The 23,217-nt window shown below is 53.2% G+C and overlaps 1 protein-coding gene across 1 annotated transcript in view; it reads right to left on the bottom strand.

The window, feature by feature from the left end:
- Window positions 1-23,217, bottom strand: part of SLIT3 (slit guidance ligand 3) — a 725,929-nt gene that overhangs the window by 93,433 nt on the left and 609,279 nt on the right. The window contains exons 14-18 of the mRNA XM_055421786.2: window positions 22,570-22,733; window positions 11,297-11,447; window positions 10,027-10,101; window positions 2,216-2,359; window positions 1,332-1,475 (exon numbers count right to left, since the gene is read on the bottom strand). Coding sequence (XP_055277761.2) covers window positions 1,332-1,475; window positions 2,216-2,359; window positions 10,027-10,101; window positions 11,297-11,447; window positions 22,570-22,733 — 678 coding nt within the window. The remainder of the gene's footprint in view (window positions 1-1,331; window positions 1,476-2,215; window positions 2,360-10,026; window positions 10,102-11,296; window positions 11,448-22,569; window positions 22,734-23,217) is intronic.

The raw sequence follows: 23,217 nt of genomic DNA, 5'->3' as shown, positions 1-23,217 counted from the left end.
AGTCAGTGCTATGGAAAAGAATTAGACAAGCAGCGCTGCAAGAACTGGGGGTGACGGCAGAGGGGTGGAACAGGGCCGAGGCAACTGACACTGGAGCCGGTGACGGGATGTGGGGAGGGAACCGGGAGAAGGGCTTTGCAGGCAGTGGGAGCAGCAGTGCAAACTTCTCAGGTGGGAGCGGGCCTGGGGCATGCGCAGAATAGCAAGAAGGCTGATGGGACTGAGGGACTTGGTGGAGTGGGGCCTTTAGCACATTCTGGAACTTTGGCTTTTATTCCCAGCGAAGTCAGTGTCTGGGATCAGGAACATGGGCAGCTACAGAAGATGCAGGAATAGCTTTCTCTTCTGTCTACCAAAGGGTCTTTGGAAAAGAGAGGGAAATAAAACTGAGCAACTAAGGGTAACAGAGCCGCACGGAAACATGATGGACAGTCACAAAAGCTGACACACGCTGAGCACTTTCCCTGTCTCAGGCCCCTGCTGTGCATTTTGCAAAAATTAACAGAGTCAGTCCTCAAAACAATCCCATGAGGATTGTGAGAAGTGACAACAAAAGCACAGAGAGGTGAAGTAACTTTCTCCAAGGTCACATAGCTAACATGAGGTAGAGCTAGGATTTGAAGACAAAAAATTTGGCTCTAGAGCCCAAAGTTTTCACCATTATTTTAGACAGCGTCCCTTAGCAACGCAGTGAGTTTTGTGGGCAGGAACCCTCGTCCAGAAAGCTAGATTCTAACTGGTTCTGATGCACATTTAAGCGGTCAGTGACACTGCTTAACAAACCCCTGTCAGGTCCTGTCACCAGCCTGCTTAAAACCTTTGCTGGATTCCTAACGTGCTCCGGTTAGAAACCAAACAACCCACGGCTGCCCTGCAGCCTGGCCCTGGCCTCCCCTCCAGCCTTGCCTGCTCTGTCTATGACCATGTTAGGCACTGCTCTCCCTGCATCTCTGCCCTGCTTTAACCCAGGGCCTTTGCACATGCTCTTTCCAGTGAAGGAAACACACGTTCCACTTTCTTGAACAAGCTAATTCGCACTCACCTTCTAGAACATAGCTCCAGTGTTTCTTGACAAGGCCCACGTTAGGTTTTCATGTCACTGTGGGCCTCTGTTCTGTGGCAGCTCGCTATGCTCTGAGCTCCAGGGAGCAGGGCCCACGTCTGTGCCTCCTTAGCATTTAATGGTGCCTGACACATGGAGGGAGCCTGACACATGTTTCAGTTGACAGATGGAGAGATGACTTTGGTTCAAAGACAGTCAGGCACTGAGAGGCGAGAGGGCTGCAGGAGAGGTACCCAGAGTGAGTGTGCAGGGGTTCAGGGGGACTTACATGGTGGACAGGGAGACAAGTGTGGTGAAGGCTCCGGGGGTGACGGTGGTGATCCGATTGTCGTAGAGAGAGAGCAGCCTCACTGCGCTCAGGCCAGCAAAGGTGTCATTGCTCACACAGCTGACCAGGTTACTTCTTAGCATCCTGCAGGGAGAGGGGTGTGGGGAGCAAGCACAGGTGTTGGCTTTTCCCTCCCATCCTTTCTGTGTGTGTGTGTGTCTGTGAGTGTAGTGTGCTTCTTTTTCCTGCCCCACGGGTGTGCGTGTGAGCGTGGCGTGCTCTTTTTGCCAACTCCACACTCAGACCCGTCACGATGCTGAGGTCTGCCGTGTGATAGCTGGGCCTGGGGCTACCTGGAAACGTGTGCTCACATTCCTGGCTGTGGATGCTTTATTTACAGTAGAAGCGGGTGTCATGTGTGTATACGTATACACATGCACGTTGTACGGTGGTTACTGTATGGATGGATATTTCGGGGAGGAGGGGAGAATCAAGACGTGGCTCTGGACATCAGTTGTTTGTGTGTGTTTGTCTGCTGACACAGACGCCTGTTTGTGTATGTGTTTATCTGCGTGTTGCATGTACGTCTCTACGTCATTTTATGTATGTGTGTCATGCCTATGTTTGCGTAAATGTGTGAATCTGTATTAGCATTTATGTGAGGGCAAGTGTGTGTGTGTGTGTGTGTGTGTTTTGGGGGTGCATGCTAAGTTCTTTCCCATTCAGGGCTGGGAAATGCCTAACATCTCTCTGGCGAAAGGAAGGAAAGGCTTCTGCTGCCCAGGCCAGCGCCCGGCCCCACCCACTCCCGCCAGCCCTCACTGGCCCCTCACTGCCTCCCCAGCTCCCTCCCTCCGGCCTTGGCCCAGGTCCCAGGGACTTACAAGGTCTTGAGGCCACTGAGGCCGCGGAACATGCGCCCGTGCACCGTTTCCAGCTGGTTCCCCGTCAACATCAGCTCCTGCACGCTGGCCGCGCCGTCAAACGCGCCCTCTCTCACCTCCTTGATTCTGTTGTTACTCAAGTTTCTGGAGGGAGGGATGGGACAGGTCAGGACTCAGGGCGGGAACGGCCAGCTCTGCAGCCACATGGTGGCTCTGAGGTGCCCCCAGGACTGAGCACTGCCTGGGGGAGGCTCCATCTTGGGCTTCCTGACCTTTGGTCTTCAGCACCTGTGCCCCAGGAAGCAGGGAGCCCAGACCTGCATGGGGTGGGTGGGGAGGTTACCTTCGTGAAATAGACTGGGTAGTGTTTGAAGTCTTTCAGTACAATTCTCTCTTCTGTGCCCTGGGGACTGGCAGATTTAAAATGGTTCTCACACTTATTTTCTCTCTTTAAAAGATCCTCTCACAAAGTAGTGATGCTCAAGAGGAGAGCAGGAGAAAAATATCAAACATGCCTGCTCTGTGGGGGTGAGGCATCACTCTCCATCACGTGAGACTCCCGACATAAACAGACCCTTCTAGTTACTGCTTCTTGCGCACTTATTACGTAGTAGGCGCCATGTGAGGGGTCTGACCAGCAGAATCACATCAAATACTCAAAACAACGGCCATCAGATGGATATTATTTTTATCATTGTCTTATTTTATGGATGAGGTGACTGAGATTCAGAGAGGTTAGGTAACTTGCCCACAGTCACACAGCTGAGAGCGCTGGGGTTGAAGCCCAGGCTTTTAAGCACATAGAAAAGCCTCCAGCGAACTGCTTCCCTAACTGGATATTCCTTTGGAGATGTGGATGCCCACCCCTTCTATCGGGGCTCTGAAGGATTCAGGGTTTGGGACACCGTGTTTTCCTAAGTGGGCTCAGTCCTATTAAACCACTCCGATTCCGCTCTGGAGCTCAGACAGCAGGCTCTTCCCTGCTACGGCAACAGCACATGGCAGGCTGTATGGGAGCGCTGAGTGGCGGGCAGGTGCCGTAGAGCTGCACGTGCTGTGAGGGGCACAGGGTCTCCACAGACCACGCAAATGCTCAGGCCTGAACAGCAGCCCTGGCCAGCTGGCTGGAATGCAAAGGGATGGGTTTATAGGAGCTGAATGAAGAATCCCGCCTTCTCAGCAAACAGCCTGGGGGACCTTATTCTATGACCGGGAGACTCCTAGGTGGACATGGAGTTGCTGACTGGCTGAGTGCCTTGAACTTATTAGAACCGAAGGCTCATGAGAGACACAGCTGGCTCACTGTCTTTCTGGACACACTGAGGCCCAGGTGGGGAGGGAACTGCTCCTGGACCCAGAGATCCAAAGGGTAGATAGCACTCCGTGGGTCCCTGGCACAACTGCTTCTCTCAAGTGCCCTCCTCGCGGAGCCTGGGGCAGACTCACAGCCCCACACCTTGTAGGGATGTGTGAGTGCAAGATAGGTCGCTCTGTTGTGTCCGACTCTTTGCAACACTATGGACTGTGGCCCGCCAGGCTCCTCAGCCCATGGGATTCTCCCGACAAGAATACTGGAGTGGGTAGCCATGCCTCCTCCAGGGAATCTTCCCAACCCAGGGATTGAACCCGCATCTCTTTTGTCTCCGGCACTGGCAGGCGGGCTCTTTACCCTGGCCCCGCCTGGGAAGCCCCAAGGGGATGGTTCAGGGCGACTGAAATTCAACTGGGCACCCGGGGCTCCGTGCAGGCTGCTTGCCCCCCTTGTACGTAGGCACTGGGTCTGCCAGGGGTGGCAGTGCCCACAGCCGTGCGCAGGCGTCGAGGAAACAATTCCCACCGTTGCAGTGCCTGCTTCCTCCGTGCTCCCAGTCAAGGCCTCCCTCACTTCCCCTCTTCCATCCTGCTGAGAAAACAGGTTCCAGTGCTCCTCTAACCGCCCCCCACCCCAAGATCTGAGCAAGCTGGGAGGTTCTCAGACTAGATTTTTCCTCCCTGCCTGACTCTTCTGAAACTCAGCTGGTTTCCTTATAAATCCTGGTAGTCTTGGTCCACAGGAACCAGAAGTGAAAGTCGCACACAGGGGAGACTTCAAATTACCCCCAGATTTAACACGGGAGGAGACAGAAAGGCTCTCCCAGCAGCTATAACTCATCCAAATGCTGGAGCTTCTCCTCCAGCGCGAGAGAGTTCAGTTTCTTGGGGAACTGAAGCAGACAGGGCGGGCAGTGAAGATGAGTTTGGGCAGCTAGCAAGCGGGAGGCTCCTGCTTCCTGACATTTGTTTCTTTAAATGAGCAGAATTAACATCACGCTACTGTAAGGTTCGCGAATTGGATTTCCTCAGGCTGGGAGAATGGAAAACATAAGGAAGGAAAAAAAGGAGGATAGAATTTCCCAAAAGACCTGGATGCTGCCCTCTCTCCATCCAGGCAGCTTGGGCTGAGGGACAGAGGCAGAGCAACTCAGAGAAGGTGCCGCAGTCAGCCAGTGCCTCGGGGCTTTGTAAGAGCTCCATCTTCCCTGGTGGCCCAGGAAAGAGTCTGCTCCCAAGGTGGGAGACCAGGATTCGATCCCTGGGTCAGGAAGGTCCCCTGGAGAAGGAAACGGCTACCCACTACAACATTCTTGCTTGGGAAATAATACCATGGACAGAGCAGCTTGGCGGGTTACAGTCCGTGGGGTCGTAAAGAGTCGGACACGACTGAGCAATTCACACACACACACACACACACACACACACATCATCATCATCATCTTATTCTCAGAGGAGTATCTTCCTGAAGACGCCCCGATCCCAGCAAACCCCAAATGCAAAACTCGGGCCACTGCAGAAGCCTCTCCCCATTTCATCTCTGCAGACCACCTGAAGGATGACTGCTTCATCATGGCTTTGACCGCACCGAGGATGGGGGTCTCACACCTGAAAGGACCCAGCCCCAGGCCAGGGTGGATTCAGGACACAGTGAGTGCTCGGCTGCACTGCCTCGGCAAGCTGCTGGGTGTACTTTTAATCCCAAGAGACACTGAGGCCATTCTAGGCGGGGGCATTCACTCTGGAAAGACCGTGTCTGGGAAGGAAAGCTCAGGCTTCTTCTAGGACCCTGTCTCTTCAGGTCTGTAGGACATCCCATAAACCACGGTAACATGGAGTGTGTTAGTAACTCAGCCGTGTCTGACTCTTTGGACTGTAGCCCACCAGTCTCCTCTGTCTATGGAATTTTCCAGGCAAGAATACTGGAGTGGGTTGCCATGCCTTTTTCCAGAAAGCATCTGTAATCCTATTGTACAGTCCAGTCCTCCATGGAAAAGCAGTAGGGAGAGAGCTACGTGGATTTTTCTGGAAGCTGAGTATGCCAGGTTATGATTAAGCAGTACATTGACACTGTGCTGGGTTGGTGAGGTCCTGTCCACCTCCTTAGGGGCGTCTCCCTTCCCCTGACGTGGAAATTAGGTCACCAGGCAGGTGACCTAAAGTCAGAAACAAGCCCTGTGGGGACAGCAATGATCAAGAAAGCGTGTGCCCCAGCTAAGGGGGCAGCCACTCCTCAGCTCAGCTCAACTGGAACCATTTGGGAACCATTTGTTCTGCCAGATCTTCTAGTTTCCCAAAGGATGCTAGAAACCTTATTTTTCTGTGGAAACTCTTGATTTTTAAAAGAGGGTGTGCGTGTATGCTAAGTCGCTTCAGTCGTGTCCAACTCTTTGTGACCCCATGGACTGCAGCCTGCCAGGCTCCTCTGTCCATGTGATTCTCCAGGCAAGAACACTGGAGTGGGTAGCCACGCCCTCCTCCAGGGGATTTTCCCGATCCAGGGATTGAACCCATGTCTCCAGCATCTCCTGCACTGTCAGGCATGATCTTTACCACTAGCACCACCTGGGAAGCCTAGAAATTACTTCTTATTAAAAACACAGTCACCACCACCAAGTCCCTGCGGGTGACTAATTTTGGCTAGAGGGGTGCTAGGTTTCAGTCTCTTCTGGAGATGTCCCTTCAGTGTAAGAACTGACCTGAAATTCACCTGAGAGAAGCCGTGACCCTGCTTGGAAGGGGAGGTCACTTGAAAGCTTCTTTGAGTTTCCACAGTCCTGATAACCCCTGTGGGGAACAGCTCATAGCTTTTGTTTGCATCCCTTAGCATAAGTGATCCTTATGAAATCTCATTTTCCCCACAAGATAGGAAAGGACACGGAGGTTCAGAATAGTTTGGAAAGGCACAGCAGAGTCCAACGTCCTGGCTCTGTGTCGATCCTCCTTTGCCCTCGTGCCCTGTCAGGATGCTCCTATCCAGACCATAACCTGAGGGCACTGGTCCCACACACCCTGGGGAAGCCAAGCAGACTCAGTCACAGACACAGCTGGCTGCAGCCACTCTGATGGGCAGAATTCCAGCTGACCCATAACCTCATCGGGCTGCAGGGGTGGTGATGGGTCCCAGCAAATGAGGTCTGTTTACTTAAAAAGAGTTGCCACTAGGACTTGCCTGGTGACCCAGTGGCTCTGGCTCCACGCTCTCAACGCAGGCGTCCTGGGCTTGATGCCTCATCAGGGAACTAGGTCCTATGTGCTGCAGCTAGGAGTCCTCAGGCCTCAACCAAAGATCCTCCATGCCTCAACTAAAAGGTCTCATGCACCACAACTAAGGTTCAAATAAAATAAAACACCCATCACACAAGTTTGTTCAGGCAAGACTTCTAATGCTATTGGTTGTGAGTGCAATAAATAAAATAAGGGTCACCATCAAGTTATTTTAAATAAGCGGTTGCAACTGCTAGTCTCTGGGACCAGATCTGCCCTACTGGGACATTTGCTTGGTTGACGGGCACTTACACACACATGGATTTAGGCACACACACATGCACACGTGGGCATTCGCTGCCGTGAGACAGCGCTTGCAATCCCAGCTAAGCTGCACTGTCACCACTCTTGGTTCCCGGCTTGATTTTTAAACTTGGGCAAGTTTGTTTCTGTGTTTCAGCTTCCTCGTTTGGGAAATGAAGCAGTCTCAAAGCTGTTGTGTTTTTCCTAGTGAGGGGTGAATGCGTGCATATCGGTACAGTTTGGCAGAGAGTACAGTGCTTACTAACTGTGACTGGCCATTATTATCACTGTTGCCTAGCACCCACCGCCTTTTCACAGGGGCCTTAAGTATTTGAGCTTGCAACTCCTGTTTTAACCATCTGCTCTAGGTGACTCAACCCGGATGTCCTCCTTCTGTCTCCCAGCCCCTTCTCACCACAGTCCCATGGACAGAGGACATGTCCTTATCTTCTACACTTCCTTTTCTAAAATTAGTTTTTACTGGAGTATAGTTGCTTTACAATGTGATGTGCATTTCTGCAGTACAGCAAAGTGAATCAGCTCTAAGTACACATATATCCCCTCTTTTGCTGCATTTAGGTCACCACAGAACACGGAGAAGGCTCTTGGTGCTATACAGTAGGTCCTCATTAGTTAACTATTTTATACATAGAAGCCTTACACTTCTGATCCTCATCATAACTTACAAGGAAACTGGATTTATTTCTATTATGCAAATAAATACATTAAAGTACAGAAAGGCTAAGGGCATTCCTGGAGTGACATAGCAGCAGAGGGGCAGAGCTGAACCGAGAACAAATGCAGGTCTGCCTGCTCTTCCCCTACACCTGGATTTCTGGCTGCTCTCAGGAAGGGAATATTTGGCAGCCCCGACCCTCCTTCCAGCATGGTAAATGCCAGGATGAGCTGCGTGCCACCTGTCTCCTCTGATAAGAGCTCAGCTCACATGAAGCCACAGCCCCCACCCCCGCCTTTTGCTGCGTGGACACCGAGGCTGTGCCGTGTCTTAGCTGGGGCACGTGAACTCTCTGCTGCAGCACGTGGGCAGGTCTGGTTCCCTGAGCAGGCACTGAAACTGGGTCCCCAGCATTGGGGGCACGCAGTCGTCGCCACAAGACGAACAGGAAATTTGGGGTTGAATTTGAAAGGCCACGTCCTGGCAAGTGACGGGTGATGTGTGTGCTGGGTTCCTGAAGCTAGAGGCGGGCTTGACCACGCGGACAGCCACGTCCTCTCCAGGGCCCGCACGGCCCTTCAGGCGGGCTTGGCCACCTGGCAGCCATGTTCTCCCCAGGACCCGCACGCCCCTTTAGGCGGGCTTGGCCACGCGGGCAGCCACGTCCTCTCCAGGGCCCGCACGGCCCTTCAGGCGGGCTTGGCCACGTGGGCAGCCATGTCCTCCCCAGGACCCCCATACCCCTTCAGGCTGCTTGACCACGCGGGCAGCCACGTCCTCCCCAGGAACCCCATACCCCTTCAGGCTGCTTGACCACGCGGGCAGCCACATCCTCTCCAGGACCCGCGTGAGCGCCCCCTCCTCTGCCCCTTCAGTTCCTGTGCTCTCCGCTGCTCCCGCTCAGAGCACGCTCCTGAAACCACGGCCACGGCGGTCACTGCGGGCAGGCAGGGAGGGACAAAGCCTGACTAGCTCTGACGGGATTCAGATGCTGCACAGGGCAGGGAAAGCCTCTTTCCTTCCTGCCTGCAGGGGACTGATGTGGCAGGTGGAGAGCAACATAAAATAAGGGTTAGACTTAATTCTCATTACTCACCGTGCTTCAGTTCTACAAAGTCACTGGACAAGATGAATCAGTGAATGCTGAGCCATCGCTTCTAGGGGAAATTGAGGGTTAGGTCCCTGTGAGCCCCTGGTCACAATATTTTTGTTAGCCGATCAATACATAACCTTGTTTGATGCAGGTTTCTGTTTAAAGACATCTTGTTGGATATATATTGTTGATTTGTTTACACTGTACTCACAACCAATAGTACTATAAGTCTTGCCTGAACAAAGTGGATGTAACAAGTATTTTCTCCGTAAAGCACATAGCCCTTCTGGACTATGCTTTAGGTCCATTTTAAACAGTGAAATCACCGACAAAAGCACAAATATGCACAAAAAAGAAATGTGGCACGAAATACACTGCGGATTGGACACTTGTTTACAGTCTGGGAGCTGAAATAAGAACTCAGAGCGTGGCCGTGTATATTTCAGCTGAGGGCATGCGTGTAGGGTGACTCAAATTTTTTGCTGCTCTATGTTTAGGAATGACCATGAAAACACGTGAGTATGGATTTTGAAATTACAAATAAATGTTAGCAAATACAGGGTCTGTGAATAATGAGGCTACAACCGTATTTCCTTTGTTCCAGAGGCAGACCCAAACTCAGGCTGGGAGATGTGGAGGATGTGGTGCAGGTGGGGAGCAGGGGCAAGGAGAGGGAACTGGATGGTGAAGGGCCCCCTGTCCACTCTGGCGCGTCCACTGGGGCACCTGGGGCAGGGCAGGCGGGGAGCGTGTCCGGCTGTGCACCGGTGTGATTGGGATGAGGGAGGTGAGGCAGAGGTGCTTCTGGTCCAACGGGCCACACCCACATGAAGGCCTGTAGAGTCCTTCCGAAAGCAGACCTTCCAGCTGTCATCTCATAAAAATGACTACAGCCCGTGGGGTTGCACAGAATCAGACATGCCAGTGACCAACCCATGCACCCTGGGTCCCCTTCTCTCACTGCCAGGGCTCAGTAGAGTCCCTCCCACCACCCCCGGGGGCAGACGATGAGTGCAGTGGCGGGGGCAGGGACGAGCAAGGGGAGAGGGGCTGCGGCTCGGGGGTGTGCAGCACGCGTGCTCTGGCTCTGCGTGGCCCTGTCTCAGCGTCCTGCTTCCTGGGACGTGACGGGGGAAACGGAGACGGGTCAGAGCAGAGGGAGGTGAAAGCACCGCGGCCCTGACGCTCTGCTCGTCTACCCAGGTCCTGAGGCTGACTTACATTTTCCGCAGGTTGGGCAACTTCTTGAAGATGCCAGTGGCCTCAAGAACAGATATCTCATTGTCGTTGAGTCGCCTGTGTGGAAAGCAAGCGGATGAGGGTGGTGAGCTGTGGAAGGGACGCCTCCCCCACCGGCCCCCGGGCTTGCAGGCCTTCAGTTGAGCCGGCGCCCGGCCCTCGAACAGCCCAGGCCCACAGCACTGCAGGAACCATCTGTGCGGCTCCTTGGCACGGAGTGCCCAGCAGTGAGTGGAGGGTGTGCGGAGGGTGGGAAGGGAGCCCAGGCTTCTCTGCGTAGAGGAGCCCCTGTGATAAGGGCCTATGCAACTTGCTGAACACTCAGCACTTGAGCGATCAAGGGCCAGAGATTTGCCTTCATTTTGTAGTGGTACCAATGACCACTTAAACTTCCTGGGAGGGCTCCCCAGATTCTTCCAACTCTGCAAGCCACTCAGCGCTTTCCTGACCACGTCCCTCTGCTAAGGGCAGCTCAGGGACTAAACGCTCAATGTTCATACAAACCCAGGGAGGTCAGGAGACAAAGAAGGGCCCTACTGTGATTTGTCAAAGAGAATAACAACAACCATTTACACAGGGCTCACTCCACGCGCAGATTCAGGATGAAGCCTGAGCTTGCATCCTCTCACCTCACCCTCCTCACCCCGTGGGAGGGAGGGATCATCACCTCCACTTTACAGCTCAGCATCTGAGCCTCAGATCCAAGAAGCAACTTGCCCAATCTCAGGAGAACTGGAAAAGGCAGGAGTCAGGCCCAGGTGTGTCAGCCCCCACCCGCTGCACCCTCACCACCCCACGCTGGAACTTGGAGCTCTCTCACTTCTGGGGAAATGCCTCTTTATTAGCAGAGATAGCCAGAGAATCTGATGGTTCTTGCTGTTTTCTCACTTCAGGTCGCATCCATTTTCTGGTTATGTTGTAAGCTTCCTAACAGCCAGGAAGGGTGGTCTGCCTTATTCATGTGGACACGGGTGGGCCTGGCAGTGCCTGGCTTCCAGCGAGTGCCTGGCAGTGCCTGGCTTCCAGCGAGTGTTCAGAGAATCTTTGTAGAATGAATGAACTGTCTTTATTTGCAAGTAAACAGTCCCCAGTGGAGGCGTGAGGGTCTGCACTCGGCTGGGAAGTAGCAGACAGCAAAGGCGCACCCGGGGGACTGAGCTGGGTGGTCGCCTCTAGAAGCCCGCCCCTGCCCTGGCTGGCTCAGGGAGATGGGTGTGGGGATGTGCAGGGGTCCTGCCCCTGCAGCACTCACAGGTCGGTGACGTATTCGGGGAGGTGGCTGGGGACGCGGGTGAGCTTCTGGTTGGAGCAGTCCACGATGGTGCCCTCGCAGCGGCACCTGTCCGGGCACACGAGGTCCATGAAGCACTCGCTGCTGAACCTGCTGCGGTAATCCTCCGAGCCTGGGGGGGGGCCAAAGAGGGGCGTCAGCATCGCCAGCCTGGGCCGGGGCAGGGCTGTGGGCAGTGGGGACGGGGGACGTGGAGTGGGGGTGGGGCCCAGGGCCAGAGGCAGCACTGCCCTCAGGTTGCGGCTGCCCTGCCGAGCCTCCCGCCCCTCAGCCTCCAGGCTGCTTGCCTCCATTTGGGCTTTGTCATTCAACACTTCCAGGTCTAACCGCACAAGCTCTATGGGTTCTTAAGCATGCGTGGGCCACACGGACCCTTTTCCACATCGGGAATTTGGTGTACAGCTTAGGGGTGTCTTAGTCCGTGATGCCCACCATCTATGGACCCTCTAAATACATTCTGAAGACATTTTGAAGGGATTTTGATGAAAGCTATAACAGGGGTGGGAATGAGGTCAGGGAAGCGGGCAACAGACTCAGCTGTCTTCAGGGACAAAGCAGGGACTGAAAAGATAAACAGGCCCAGCACACGGCAATCAATACCACTGACACACTATTTTATTATTGGGAAGTAATCATGAGAGTTGGGGTACTGGGGAATTGATGCCTGCTGCTCTAATGCTTGGGAATTTAGCTCAGGGTTGCCTGACAATTCTTTTAAAAAAATATTAGTAATGAATTCATACTTAAAACACTGCGAAGACAAGCACAACTCTTGTGAGGCTTAAATGTACCTGCTGCCTTTGAAAGGAAGCTCTGTTTAACTACAGTGAAAAGCCACTTACAATAAGCTAAAAGTAGTTGGAGCTAAGATTAATGTTTGGAAGTGAATTTTTCTTGAGGTTGCACAGTGATGGTAACAGGGCCGGTGACGCACTGTCTTGAGAGATGCCCTCAGGAGCTTCTTTAATGATCAGAATGACCCCCTGGCACCCGGGCGAACCTCTGTAAGACCACAAATCTTGCCTGAGATAAAAGGGCAGCTCTGATTCTCCTATCAGACGTGAGCCAGATGATTGGGGTTGAGTCTCTTTTATTTTCACCTTCAACAGTACAATGACAGGCACAAGAGCCTGGCTCACATTGGTCCAATGCGTAAGTGGGGTGTCGGCACATAAACTGTCCACAGAGCTTCAGGGAATGTGAATGTCACTTGTCTCCCTGGCTAGCAGAGGTGGGCCTTGGCCATCTTACACATATTAGAAGCAGAATGGGGCACCTGCATACAGAGATTTGGGCAGTAGAGGGCGTAGGTTTGCCCAGACTTCGCTACTTAAACCTCCATCTCTCTGCCTGTAAAATGGGAATTATATAGTTGCCCCTATCTCACAGGGGTTGTCATGAAGATTCAAGGAAGATCAAGATGGTGGAGAGCTTCTGGGAAAGGGTCAGAAGGGTCAAGAGTTCTACAGATGTTTGTGATTCTGTTTTGTTTCTTTTTTCCCCTAGGATGTAGTGGAACATGTGACACATCAGAGGCCATTACCATCAGCATAGCAAGTGATAATAGCTGACACGGATGGAGCATGAATCACGAGCCGGGCACTATTCTTGGAACTTCAAACAGATGACTCCATTAAATCCTTCCCACACTCTGGGACTATTACGACTCCATGCCACAGAGGAGGACACCGAGGCCTGCAGGTCATTCAGGACGTGGCAGAGAAGCAAACCCAGGCAGACTGCCGCCAGGGTCTGTGTGACTAATACCATGCCTACTGCAGATCTGCTTTTGGACAAAACCTTAACCTCAGTCCTGCGAATGATAATAGGGTCAAGTGGAGGTGAACTGAATGGTATTTTCTGCTAGCGGGCTTCGGGGAGACAGGAAGGAAGGCAATGTCTCCACTGACTGCTTTGTTTTTCACTCACGGTAATGCCTGATTGGGGAGAGACTTGGGGGTCTCTGATTCTGAAGGGACATCATCTGCACAAAACAGAAGGTCAAGGCTTGGACCTGTCTCCTTTTCCTCTCTGCTCCTTCCCCATCCACCTCCTTCACCCCATTTCATCCCAGGCTTGTATAAGCAAGATCCATGCAGGTATCCCCGGTTATTTGGATGGCTTCCTGGTCCAATGTATTATGCAAATCTCTTGCCCTTGGCTTGCCAGCAGCCATCCCACTGAATAACTCTGACCTGGACCATTTTCTCCCAGACACATCAGTGTGCTGAGTCTTGGGTAAATCGCATCGTGCAGACCCTGCCGAATGACAATGCTCTCTTATTCCCTGATGGGGGTTCCCCACGGTCGAAAAGAAGCTTTTCGTGCATGCATGTGTTTTTCCTTGAGAGGGTGTCTACAACGTGATCCTTGCAAATGGAGGAGCCCTGAGTGATCAAAGCCAGAAAGACAGGAGGGAAGACAGTTTGCTCGCCAACACAATGAGCCTGAAGATGTGCACGGCTGGGCCGTGGCCAGGGACAGCCGCTGATTAAATGCATTTTCGTTTTAATCAAGGTGAGAGCATGTGTGGTTAGCGGGAATCACTCTCTGTAGTATACTTGGACTACAACTGGCCGACCTCTGCAATGGAGCGGCTGACCCATTTTAATGAAATGATTTTGCAATTAGATTCGATGGACTAATACGTTCTTCCCAACATTTTTTCCCCTGCTGTTTTTGTTATTGCCCTGGTTTGTAATAACGAGGGGGTCGGAGTGTGATATTGTCTATGAGCGGGAGCCAGAAATGTTAATAACGGTGTACGCACGAGACCGAAAGAGTGCGTGCCCCAGCCAGGGCCAGCCTGAGACGCCACCTCCATCACTTCATATTTCATTACCCAAATTACCCAGGGTTTCTCAGAGCCATTTGTTATGCCTAATGCTCATAACTACCCAAAAGTATTTTTAACTTTTCTAGAGCTTTAAAAGTCAATTTCAATCTCCATGCATATTTGTCACTGACAGAAATACTTAGTTGGAGAAGAGTAACTGAAATAGGCTGTCATTTCTTCCCTTTGGGGGAGTTCAGAGAGGAGAGATCTCAGAGGATGTGAAGAAGGGCCACAGAACTAGACCCTGGCTGAAACGGGCTCTTGGGGGAACTAATGTCACCTGGCATTTCACCAGCTTCTGGCCCCGGAGCCCTCCTCCCCCTTGGCAGGCAGTTCAGAACGACGATACTTGGAACGCGAGCACAGAGAAACTTTAAGAGACCAGGGGAGTGGAATGCACGGCAATGTGCCTTTATTATGAACCCCTGCCCTGCCACCACTTCCCAGGAGAGAATGTGTGCCACACTGGCATGATTTGGGCCTGGGGCAGGTGAGGAGCCAGAGCTCCCACTCTTTGGATGGGTCTCTGAGTCTGGCGCTGGGCCCAGGGTGGCTGCTGTCATGAGCAGTCTGCATTCTGCACCATCCTCTGGGCAATGAGTTTGTTGAACAGAAATCATGGATGCACCATTATCAGAGGACCAAGGAAAGGCCAATGCAAAGAACTATCCTCTTCTAGCTCCCTAAGGTGGGTGGGATGAAAGAAGAAGGAAAGGAGCAGAAAGAGGAATTGGGGGAAGTAGGAGGCTTGCTGGGGCTCTTTGGCTTGAAAGGACAAGCAGAGGTCAGAAACAATGAATGGAATCAGGAGAACACTGCTAGGCATACAGTTATCCACTCATGGGCAAAGGCTGGGGGACCAGATATCAGTTGGCCGGAAAACAGCAACTGTTCACCAGGAACTTGGAGATGGTTGGGCAGACAGCTGTCCTGGTGCGCTCTGCCTCTCAGAGTCGGACACGAGTCAGCCACCTGCCCGGCAGCAGTGGGAAATGGCCTTCAGCTGGGTATTTCCTGGTCATAGCCATCTGAGGAGGGCCAGGAAAACTCGGCATGCTCCCTCTGTTCAGAGGGAAAGGGAGATTCTCTGGGCCCGAGGACTTGTTCTGTTCCAAATGGGTCTTGGTATGGCATTCCTGCTGGAGGGGAGGAGCCGTGTACACAGGGGTGTTTGCTCTCTTTCTTGCTCAAGCCATTTGAGGTTCACAGAAGGAAGCTTGAAAGGGAGTGTTAAAAGACTGTGTCAATATCCTGTCAAGTCAAGTCAATGTCTTTTTGATTTTGTAATTCAAGGCAAAGGGCCTTGTCCATAGCTGGGAAGGCTGAGGATTACAGCTGTAAACAGCATCCATGTTGGAATCGGATGACTCTGGGCAAGTGAGTTGACCTCTCTGTGCCTCAATATAAAAAAAAAGTGTTAGTCACTCAGTCATGTCCAACTCATGCGACCTCTGTAGCCCGCCAGCTCCTCTGTCCATGAGATTCTCCAGGCAAGAATACTGGCGTGGGTAGCCATTCCTTTCTCTAGGGGATACTTATCTGCAGAATGGGATTGTTAGGGTTGTTGTGAAGATTGAACAAGGTGATGATGTAAAATAGCTCAGCACTGGTTCTAGAGTAAGCACTCAACCCATGGTAAAGGAATCCAGAGTTAAACAGGATTCTCCATGGCTCGGCAATGCTGGGCCCTGGCTCTGGGGGATAACTTGAGAGAGAAGACAGTGAGAGCCGCACATTGCCACGGGAGCCCAGAGCCCAGCTCCTGGCTCAAGCCAGAGCCATCTCTTATGTGGGCCAGGATACAGACTACAGGGTGTGGACGAACACCACCATCTTCCGGTTATGCTGGGTCTAGGGTTTATCAAGAAACAAACAGAATGGGAGGCCCCAGGACCCCTGTCTTATTATCAGAGGCAGGACGGTCTGCACCCCCGTACACGGGAGTCGACTAGAACCACTGAGGAGCCCAGCACTTTGGTCTCATGTTAACTGTGCTTGACAGCTCGAGGAAGCAGCCTGGACATTAGGCTGTGAGGCGACCAGGGTCAAAGTCCTCAGGAGGAGCGGGTCAGTTCCAGGAGAAACCTCAGGCGACGCCCAGCGTCTCAGACTCACGGACGCTTCATCATTCTCATGCTCACATTAATTCCTAATTCTCCCGGTAAAGACGGTGGCTGAGGGGTAGGTCACCACCAGTATGACATTCTGGTTAAACCAGTTGAGAAGATGACCTTGGGCTGGGACTCTTCAATGAAGTAAATGGCATATGCCTTGGGTATACTTGTTCCCTTCAAATGGAAGAAGAAAAGCAGTGGTCTCAGACCTAAAGACCTTCCCCTTGGCTGGCACTCGGACTAGACTTGGGGAAGGGCAAGTCCCTTTTGACAGATACGTGGAGGCAGATCTGGGCCGGCCACGCCCCGGTGGGCTCCTGCAGCCCCCCTTTCAGCCGGGATCTGCTAGCTGGAGGGGGAGGCACTCTGTGAGTCCTTCGCGACTGCGCCCCGCCCCTGGACCCCCGCCCATGGTGAGGCCGGCCTGGCAGAGGCGGGTGCGGTGCTCCAGAGCAGAGAAGAGGTGTCCGGCGCGGCGGGCCATGCTGCAGGAGAGCGCGGTGCTTTCCGCGGTGCTTGACAGAACCATGTTCCGTTTCCATCGTTCCACCACATGGTTAGATCAAGCACAAAGGAAAGCCCCGCGGCGACTGGTCAGAGCCAAGGTCAGGAAGCAGCGTCAGAGGGAGGACAGGAGCGCTCAGAGGAAGCAGCGTGGCGCGGCGGAAGCCAGAGCAGGCCCCCACCGAGGGTGATTAGTACCGGGCGGGAGTCCACAGGAGCGCGTCCAGAGACCGGAGCCCGCTGCCCTCTCGCCCCAACCACAGGGGAGACAGGAGGAAGGGAGGAGAACCGCCGGAGGCCACTGGACACCCCTAACAATGGAGTTTCCGGGCGGGACACATCCTTCCCAAGGGAACTAAGACCGCAAACATCTGTGATCATGTCACAGGCCTGAACTAGACTGCACCCCACTCAACCACCTCCTCTGTTCTCTGCTGCCGCGGGCCCGGCCCACGGCTAGTGCCTCTGTAACCCTGCTCCCCTGGCGCCTTCAGTAAAGACACAGGCCGTGCTTTTCAGTGCTCGGGCAGAGCTGCAATGCTCTTCGTTAGTACAAGTTCCCTCTGCTGTCTCCTCAGTATCCTTCAAAGCCCCAGAAGCTCTCTTGCGGATGGTCCTTCATCCCAGATCACTCGGGGGTGGCACAGAGACACGGTGTGTGCTCCCAGCACGGGGAGTCAGGGCCACTCCGGGGCCTTGGGTCTGGGGCTGAGAAACCCACAGTCAAACCATTATGGTGGGGTGCCTCTCTCAGACAGAGAGAAGGAAAGGAAGTGCAAGGTACCAGACTCGAGGGTCCTTCCTGATTTCCTCCTTGACTGTGAATCATGAGGTGGGTTGGAGAGACCAACAACCAATCGTTTTGTTTGCCATGGCCCAGATGAGGGTGCTCAGTCTGTATCCTCTTGTCTGCACTAGATAGGGGGTGGTGTTCGTGAACTCCCGCCCAAGCCATGGGGAGGAGTGGCGTGCATCCTGAAGAGACCAGAGTCAGGGCTAGGTGACTAGGACCCTCCGTGCCCTGCCCTCTGACAGGAGGGACAGGGTCACCATTCCTGCACAGTGTGATTGTAGGAGAGATGGTGGCAGCATCTCGACAGCGTAGAAGTTCTCTGCATCGACTGACTGGCTAGTCCAAGTCACTCCACAGCTCCGCACCTGGTCCCGCCTCTCGCTAAGCCCTCTTTGACTGGCTGGAGTTGGCCACTGTCATTTAGACTCAACTCTGCCTGTGTCCCTCCCTCTCCCCTCTGCCAGTCAGGCAGAGCTCTGCAAACACTCTGGTCTGAGGATTTCATACTCAAGTTTGATCAGGCCCTCAGTGCCCGGGAAGGGAAAGCCCAATCATTCACGCCCCTGCCCCCAAGCCTTAAAATCCCCTTCTGCTTCTCCTCCAGGACACAGCTGGGAAGCCAGACACCCAGCCTAAGGAGGGCCTCTATGCTTTGCAGCAGCAGCCCTCAGATCGGTTTGGTTTGATTCTCTTTGGTTTCCCTCAACAGAAGGAAATGGAGGGACCTGGGAGAAAAGTGATCAAGAATCTCCTTGACATTGGAAGCCCTGGGTTACAGATCTTGTCCTGAGAATGTTGTTGTCTGTTGTTGTTTAGTCCCTCAATTGTGACTGACTCTTTGCGACCTGATGGACTATAGCCCACCAGTTCCTCTGTCCAAGGGATTTCTGAGGCAAGAATACTGGGATGGGTTGCCATTTCCTCCTCCAGGGCATCTTCCTGACCCAGGGATCGAACCCGCGTCTCTACACTGGCAGGCAGATTCTCTACCGTTGAGCTATCCTGAGAGTCCTACTCTATAATCTTAGCTAAGACTTTCTGCTGTTGGCCTCAGCTCTCTAGCATGGACTGAATGACCCCCAGGGGCTCTAAAGCTCTGTGATGCCCTGAGAAGTGTCCTTCTCTGTGCCATTTCTGCGCAGATGAGGACAGAGAGGATACCACTCTGTACTTTTCAGCATGAGTTTCTTGCCCACTGAATCTCCACACACAAAGTGGAGGAGGCAGGTCAGAAGACAGACAGCATTTTCCAACCTCCAAGTACTCCCCTGAGGATGGGCATGGGGTCTTAGGCAGCCAAACAGTGCCTTCTGAAGATCTGATCTGATGGTCAGATTACCGCAGCCAGCAACACTCACCTCTAACCGGATCTTGCTGCCTAGGGCATCGGATGCGGCTGATGGAGGCAGACACAGGGCAGCTGGGAAGCCAGACGGCCCAGCCTAAGGAGGGGCTTTATACATTGCAGTAGCAGCCCTCAAATTGGCTTCTAATTACATCAGCTGTCTTTGCAATGGGGGTGCTTTTAGGGGAAAGTAAAATGCAGACTTGTTATCTGTCAAGTCCAGTATGTATCACCTGCCCCTCCCTTCTTTCTTCTTGAGCTTCCTGGCAACACAGAGCTTCAGAGCCATGGCTTCTGCGTCCCTCAAAGCTGAGCAGGTCTGGGTCCAAGTGTCTCTCAAAGCCAAGGCCTTCAGATTTCACCAGGACTTAGCTTTCTCAACCTCTCTTGTCTGTAGCTGTCAGGATTGCCACTGCTCTTTCTCTACCTTTATAGGAATCATCTTTCTGCTTATATTGATGAATAAAAATATTTTAGACAAGGTGAGTCAAAAAACCCTGTCCCTTTCTCCTAGTTCTTTTTTTTTTTTTAACTAAAAATATTTTTTTCAGTGGTTGTGGCTCCTGGGCTTTAGAGCACAGGCTCAGGAGTTGTGGCTCCCGGCTCAGTTTCTCCGAGGCACATGGGATCTTCCTGGATCAGGGATAGAATCCATGTCTCCCGCATCGGCAGGCAGATTCTTACCACTGAGCCACCAGGGAAGCCCTCCCTAATTGTTCCTTTTTAAAATTCCTGATCATCCCTGCCCCACATAGGAAAAGAAGACAGGGTTCCTCACAGCGGTCCTCAACCCTTTGGCACCGGGGACTGGTTAGTGGAAGACCGCTTTCCCACCGACTGGGACAGAGTGGATGATTTCAGGATGACTCAATCACATGTCTTGTGCAGTCTATTTCTAATCTAATGCCGCTGCTGGTCTGACAGCAGGTACAGCTCTGCGGCCTGGAAGCTGGTGACCCCTGTGTCCAGTGCGAACACAGGTAGCTGGTGGAGAGCTAGAGTTAGAACTAAGCTCTGCTCTTTCTAGGTCTGCTGGCTGGTTCCTCTTTCTCCTAATTAGTTCTGTCTGTACCTCATCCCCAGTCCCAGCCTACAGTCATTCTGAGCCAGTGGCTGACCCCTGGGCTGGCTCCACCCTGCTCTATGCCCCAGGGTCTTGGCGTCAGTCAGGATGTTGAGATGAGGACCGGACCCCCGTGAGACTGAGGGACTGGGGTGGGTGAACGGCACCCTACCTCCTTGGCATCTTATCACCCCTCTTCGTGGGCACAACTCCTTGTCAGCCCCTTGCTAATTAGCTCAGCCCTGGCCAGATATGGGTAGGAACAGAGGGCGCGGGCGGGAGGAGGGGCTAAGTCATGAGGAAGGGGCCTGGGGAAACGATGGCTGTGCCTCAGGGCGCAGAGACAGGGAGCACACTGCCCCCAACACGCTGTGGGCCCCAAGGAGGGACCTAAGCAAGGAGTTCAGGGCCTGGGGCTGGGCCCACAGGCTGGGGGAGGTAGTTACCGCAACAGCGGGGCCTCCTGCCTGAAGGCCCTGCGCTGCCATGCGCTCCACAGTGTGGCGGGGCGAGCCAGCCCTGGGTTCGAGCCTGCCCCTATCATTTGCTTGCTGTGACCACGGCCTGCCCCTTTACCACTGAGCACTCAGCTCCTGCTGCTGCAGCAAGGGGACCGCTCCTGCTGCTTTTGAGGGAGGAGACAGATGGGCCCCTGGGCTGGACACCTGATATTTGTCAAGTGGAGTAAAACCAAAGGTTTATTCTCACCTAGACCCACCAAGGACAAAGCTAGTGGCAGAAGCTGAGCTCTGCTGAAGAAACGAGATAAAGCGCCCAGTCCTGAGGTCAAGGAAGACTCCCCCATCTGCACATGCACAGGAAGGTTCCTTTGGGGTCACAAATGGAGGGGGTACCACCCCATAATTAGTGTGGGTACCCATCCATAGGCCTCTGTGGTGGGATCCATCTAAGCAAAAATTTGCGCACACATCTTGGTCCAAGAACGAGTCCGGTGTGGAGAAAGAAACAAGATAATGGGCCAAAGGTAAACAAAGACCTGGAAAGACCGTCTGATGCGAGTGACTTAAATCCTTTCTTTACTTCGCTCCTCACTCAGGACGTCTGCACTCCTTTCCGGGTATGTTTTTCTGTCTTGCTTCCAACTTAAATAAATAAACTGTGTCTCTACGTTTCTCCCATGTGTTGTGCTGTCTCTAATCATAAACTTTGTACCTGTTTTGCAGTTTTTACCTCCCTGAAACAGTTTTGCTTTCAAACTGGGGTAAGAATCAGGGAACTTGGCTTCTGGACTCTAGCCCCTGGTAGACTGGCAGGTAGGTTCAATCCCTGGACAGGGAAATAAAATCGTGCTTCAAGACCCCTGTCCCTCCGAGAACAATCTCACGTGACTCCTGGGAAAAGTAAGGCCAACTAGGAGCCCTGAGCACAGTGCTCCTCAGGGGTGAGAGACTGCTCTGTAATCAGCACTGCCATTCTGGGGAAGACAAACTGAGATCAATGTCTCAGACTGCCACAGAGTCCTTGGGGTCCCTCCAAGCCCTCTCGAGGTATTGGCTTCTGCTGATACAAATAAGACAGCCCAAGTTTATCATTCTGGAGACACAGACTGAAGAATCCAACTTAGAGGATAAGAACAACAAGAAGAGGCGGAGGTTGGCCTGCTGCTCTCCTTCCGGAGACTAGGATCCAAGCCGGCTTTCTCCCCAGGAAAACCCACCTACACACAACGCTCGGGTAGGGGAAGAAGACCGGTTCCTGATGACACACAGATGGTGAGGGTTGGCTTCACCCCTCCTCACCACGTCATACTATCAACATCTCACCATTGGGAGCACAGAGCAGCTTGGTGATTTTTTTTTCGTGCAGTAGCAAACAACACAAGTGACAGCCATCTCTAACTGCTTGTTCATCCAGCTCGTGGGTCAAGGAGAACAAGTTCTGTCTCCAAGATGAGCTGAGAATTCGCCTGCCACTCACCCCCTGCTTCGTCTCTGGGTACAGCAGGGAGGAAGGTTTCTAGAGAGGGCTTGAAAACTAGAGGGCGAGGCAGTGCCTTCCTCCTGAGCAACACTCTCTGCGGCTCTCTCCGGGATCAGGAAGCACACGTCTGGGGTGGAGGGGAAAGCAGACATGTCTGTGGAACCTACACTCTGGGTTAAGGGCGGTTCTGAAGGTGGCTTCTGAGGGCAAGAGGAAGCCCCCAAGACTGCATGCTTCCCGCAGCCTGGCCTGGGGTAGATTTATTTCTCTATCTGCCACTTGGGGAGCATGGTTAGGAAACAAAAAACTAAGGAAATCAATCATATCCTCTAAGAGCACATGTCCGTGCTGCCTCACGACCTGGCTTCCACTGGCTCTGGAGCTCTGTGGCTGCCTGGGTTCTGTCTCTAAAATTGCACCCCTCCTCCCCCCAGTGCTTTATTGTGTGTGTGTGTTTTATTTTAAATCCATAAGCTAATTGGTTTTCTGCAGGGCTAACTGAATTTCCCCAATTTAATTTGCAGAGATGCTCCCCAGGAGCCATTACAGCATGCGATGTCCTCCAGATTGGATTATCGGCCTCTCCGGGGCTGCTGTACTGAGTCGGAAGGTGGGGCCCAGCCCCGTAACCTGATTACCTGAGCAGCGGAACTTCTTGCTCTTGATCTGGCTGATGCGCTTGTTGGCCAGCCGGCGTGGGCTGCTGCAGCGGGCCCCGCTGGTCTCAATGGGGTTGTCCTGCAGGTAGTCAGCCAGCCACCTCAAGTGGCAGTCGCACACGAACGGGTTTTGGGCCAAGTGACTGCGAGAGGGACAGGAGTTCATTAGGGGGGCCCTCAGGCTCTGTTCTGCCACTGCCCCCTGGCACGGGCGCTGGCAGTACAGCTCCAGGTTCCCTCCCTCAGTGCCCCAGGGGGCGCCGGGGCTGCTCAGACAAGACCTCCAGACAAGACCTGGATGGGGGCCTGAGGCCTGCTGTTGGCAAAAGCCAGTCAAGGTGCAGCTGGCATCCAGTCTGGGGCATCAGCCTTCCTAACCCTCCCAATGCAGGGCAGGACCAAGGTCTCGTACCTCACCCATGACACTGCTGACGGGCATAGTAAGCTGTGGGCTTAGGGTTTATGCGGAGAGCAGACTGAATTTTCTTTTCCAAGCTCAGGAACACCCAGTGCATATAGCAGCTGGTGTGGCATCGGGCACAGGGCGGGTGTTCCATTTACAGCAGCAGGTTTTGCTGTTATTATCCTCAGCGTCACGGGGGCATCAGCACTGGGGGCTCACTGAGA

The sequence above is a fragment of the Moschus berezovskii genome, chromosome 18 (genome assembly GCF_049115385.1).
Source record: "Moschus berezovskii isolate FMDL1 chromosome 18, NW_MosBer_1.0, whole genome shotgun sequence".
NCBI classification, from domain to species: domain Eukaryota; kingdom Metazoa; phylum Chordata; class Mammalia; order Artiodactyla; family Moschidae; genus Moschus; species Moschus berezovskii.
This window is presented reverse-complemented; position numbering and strand designations above follow the sequence as displayed.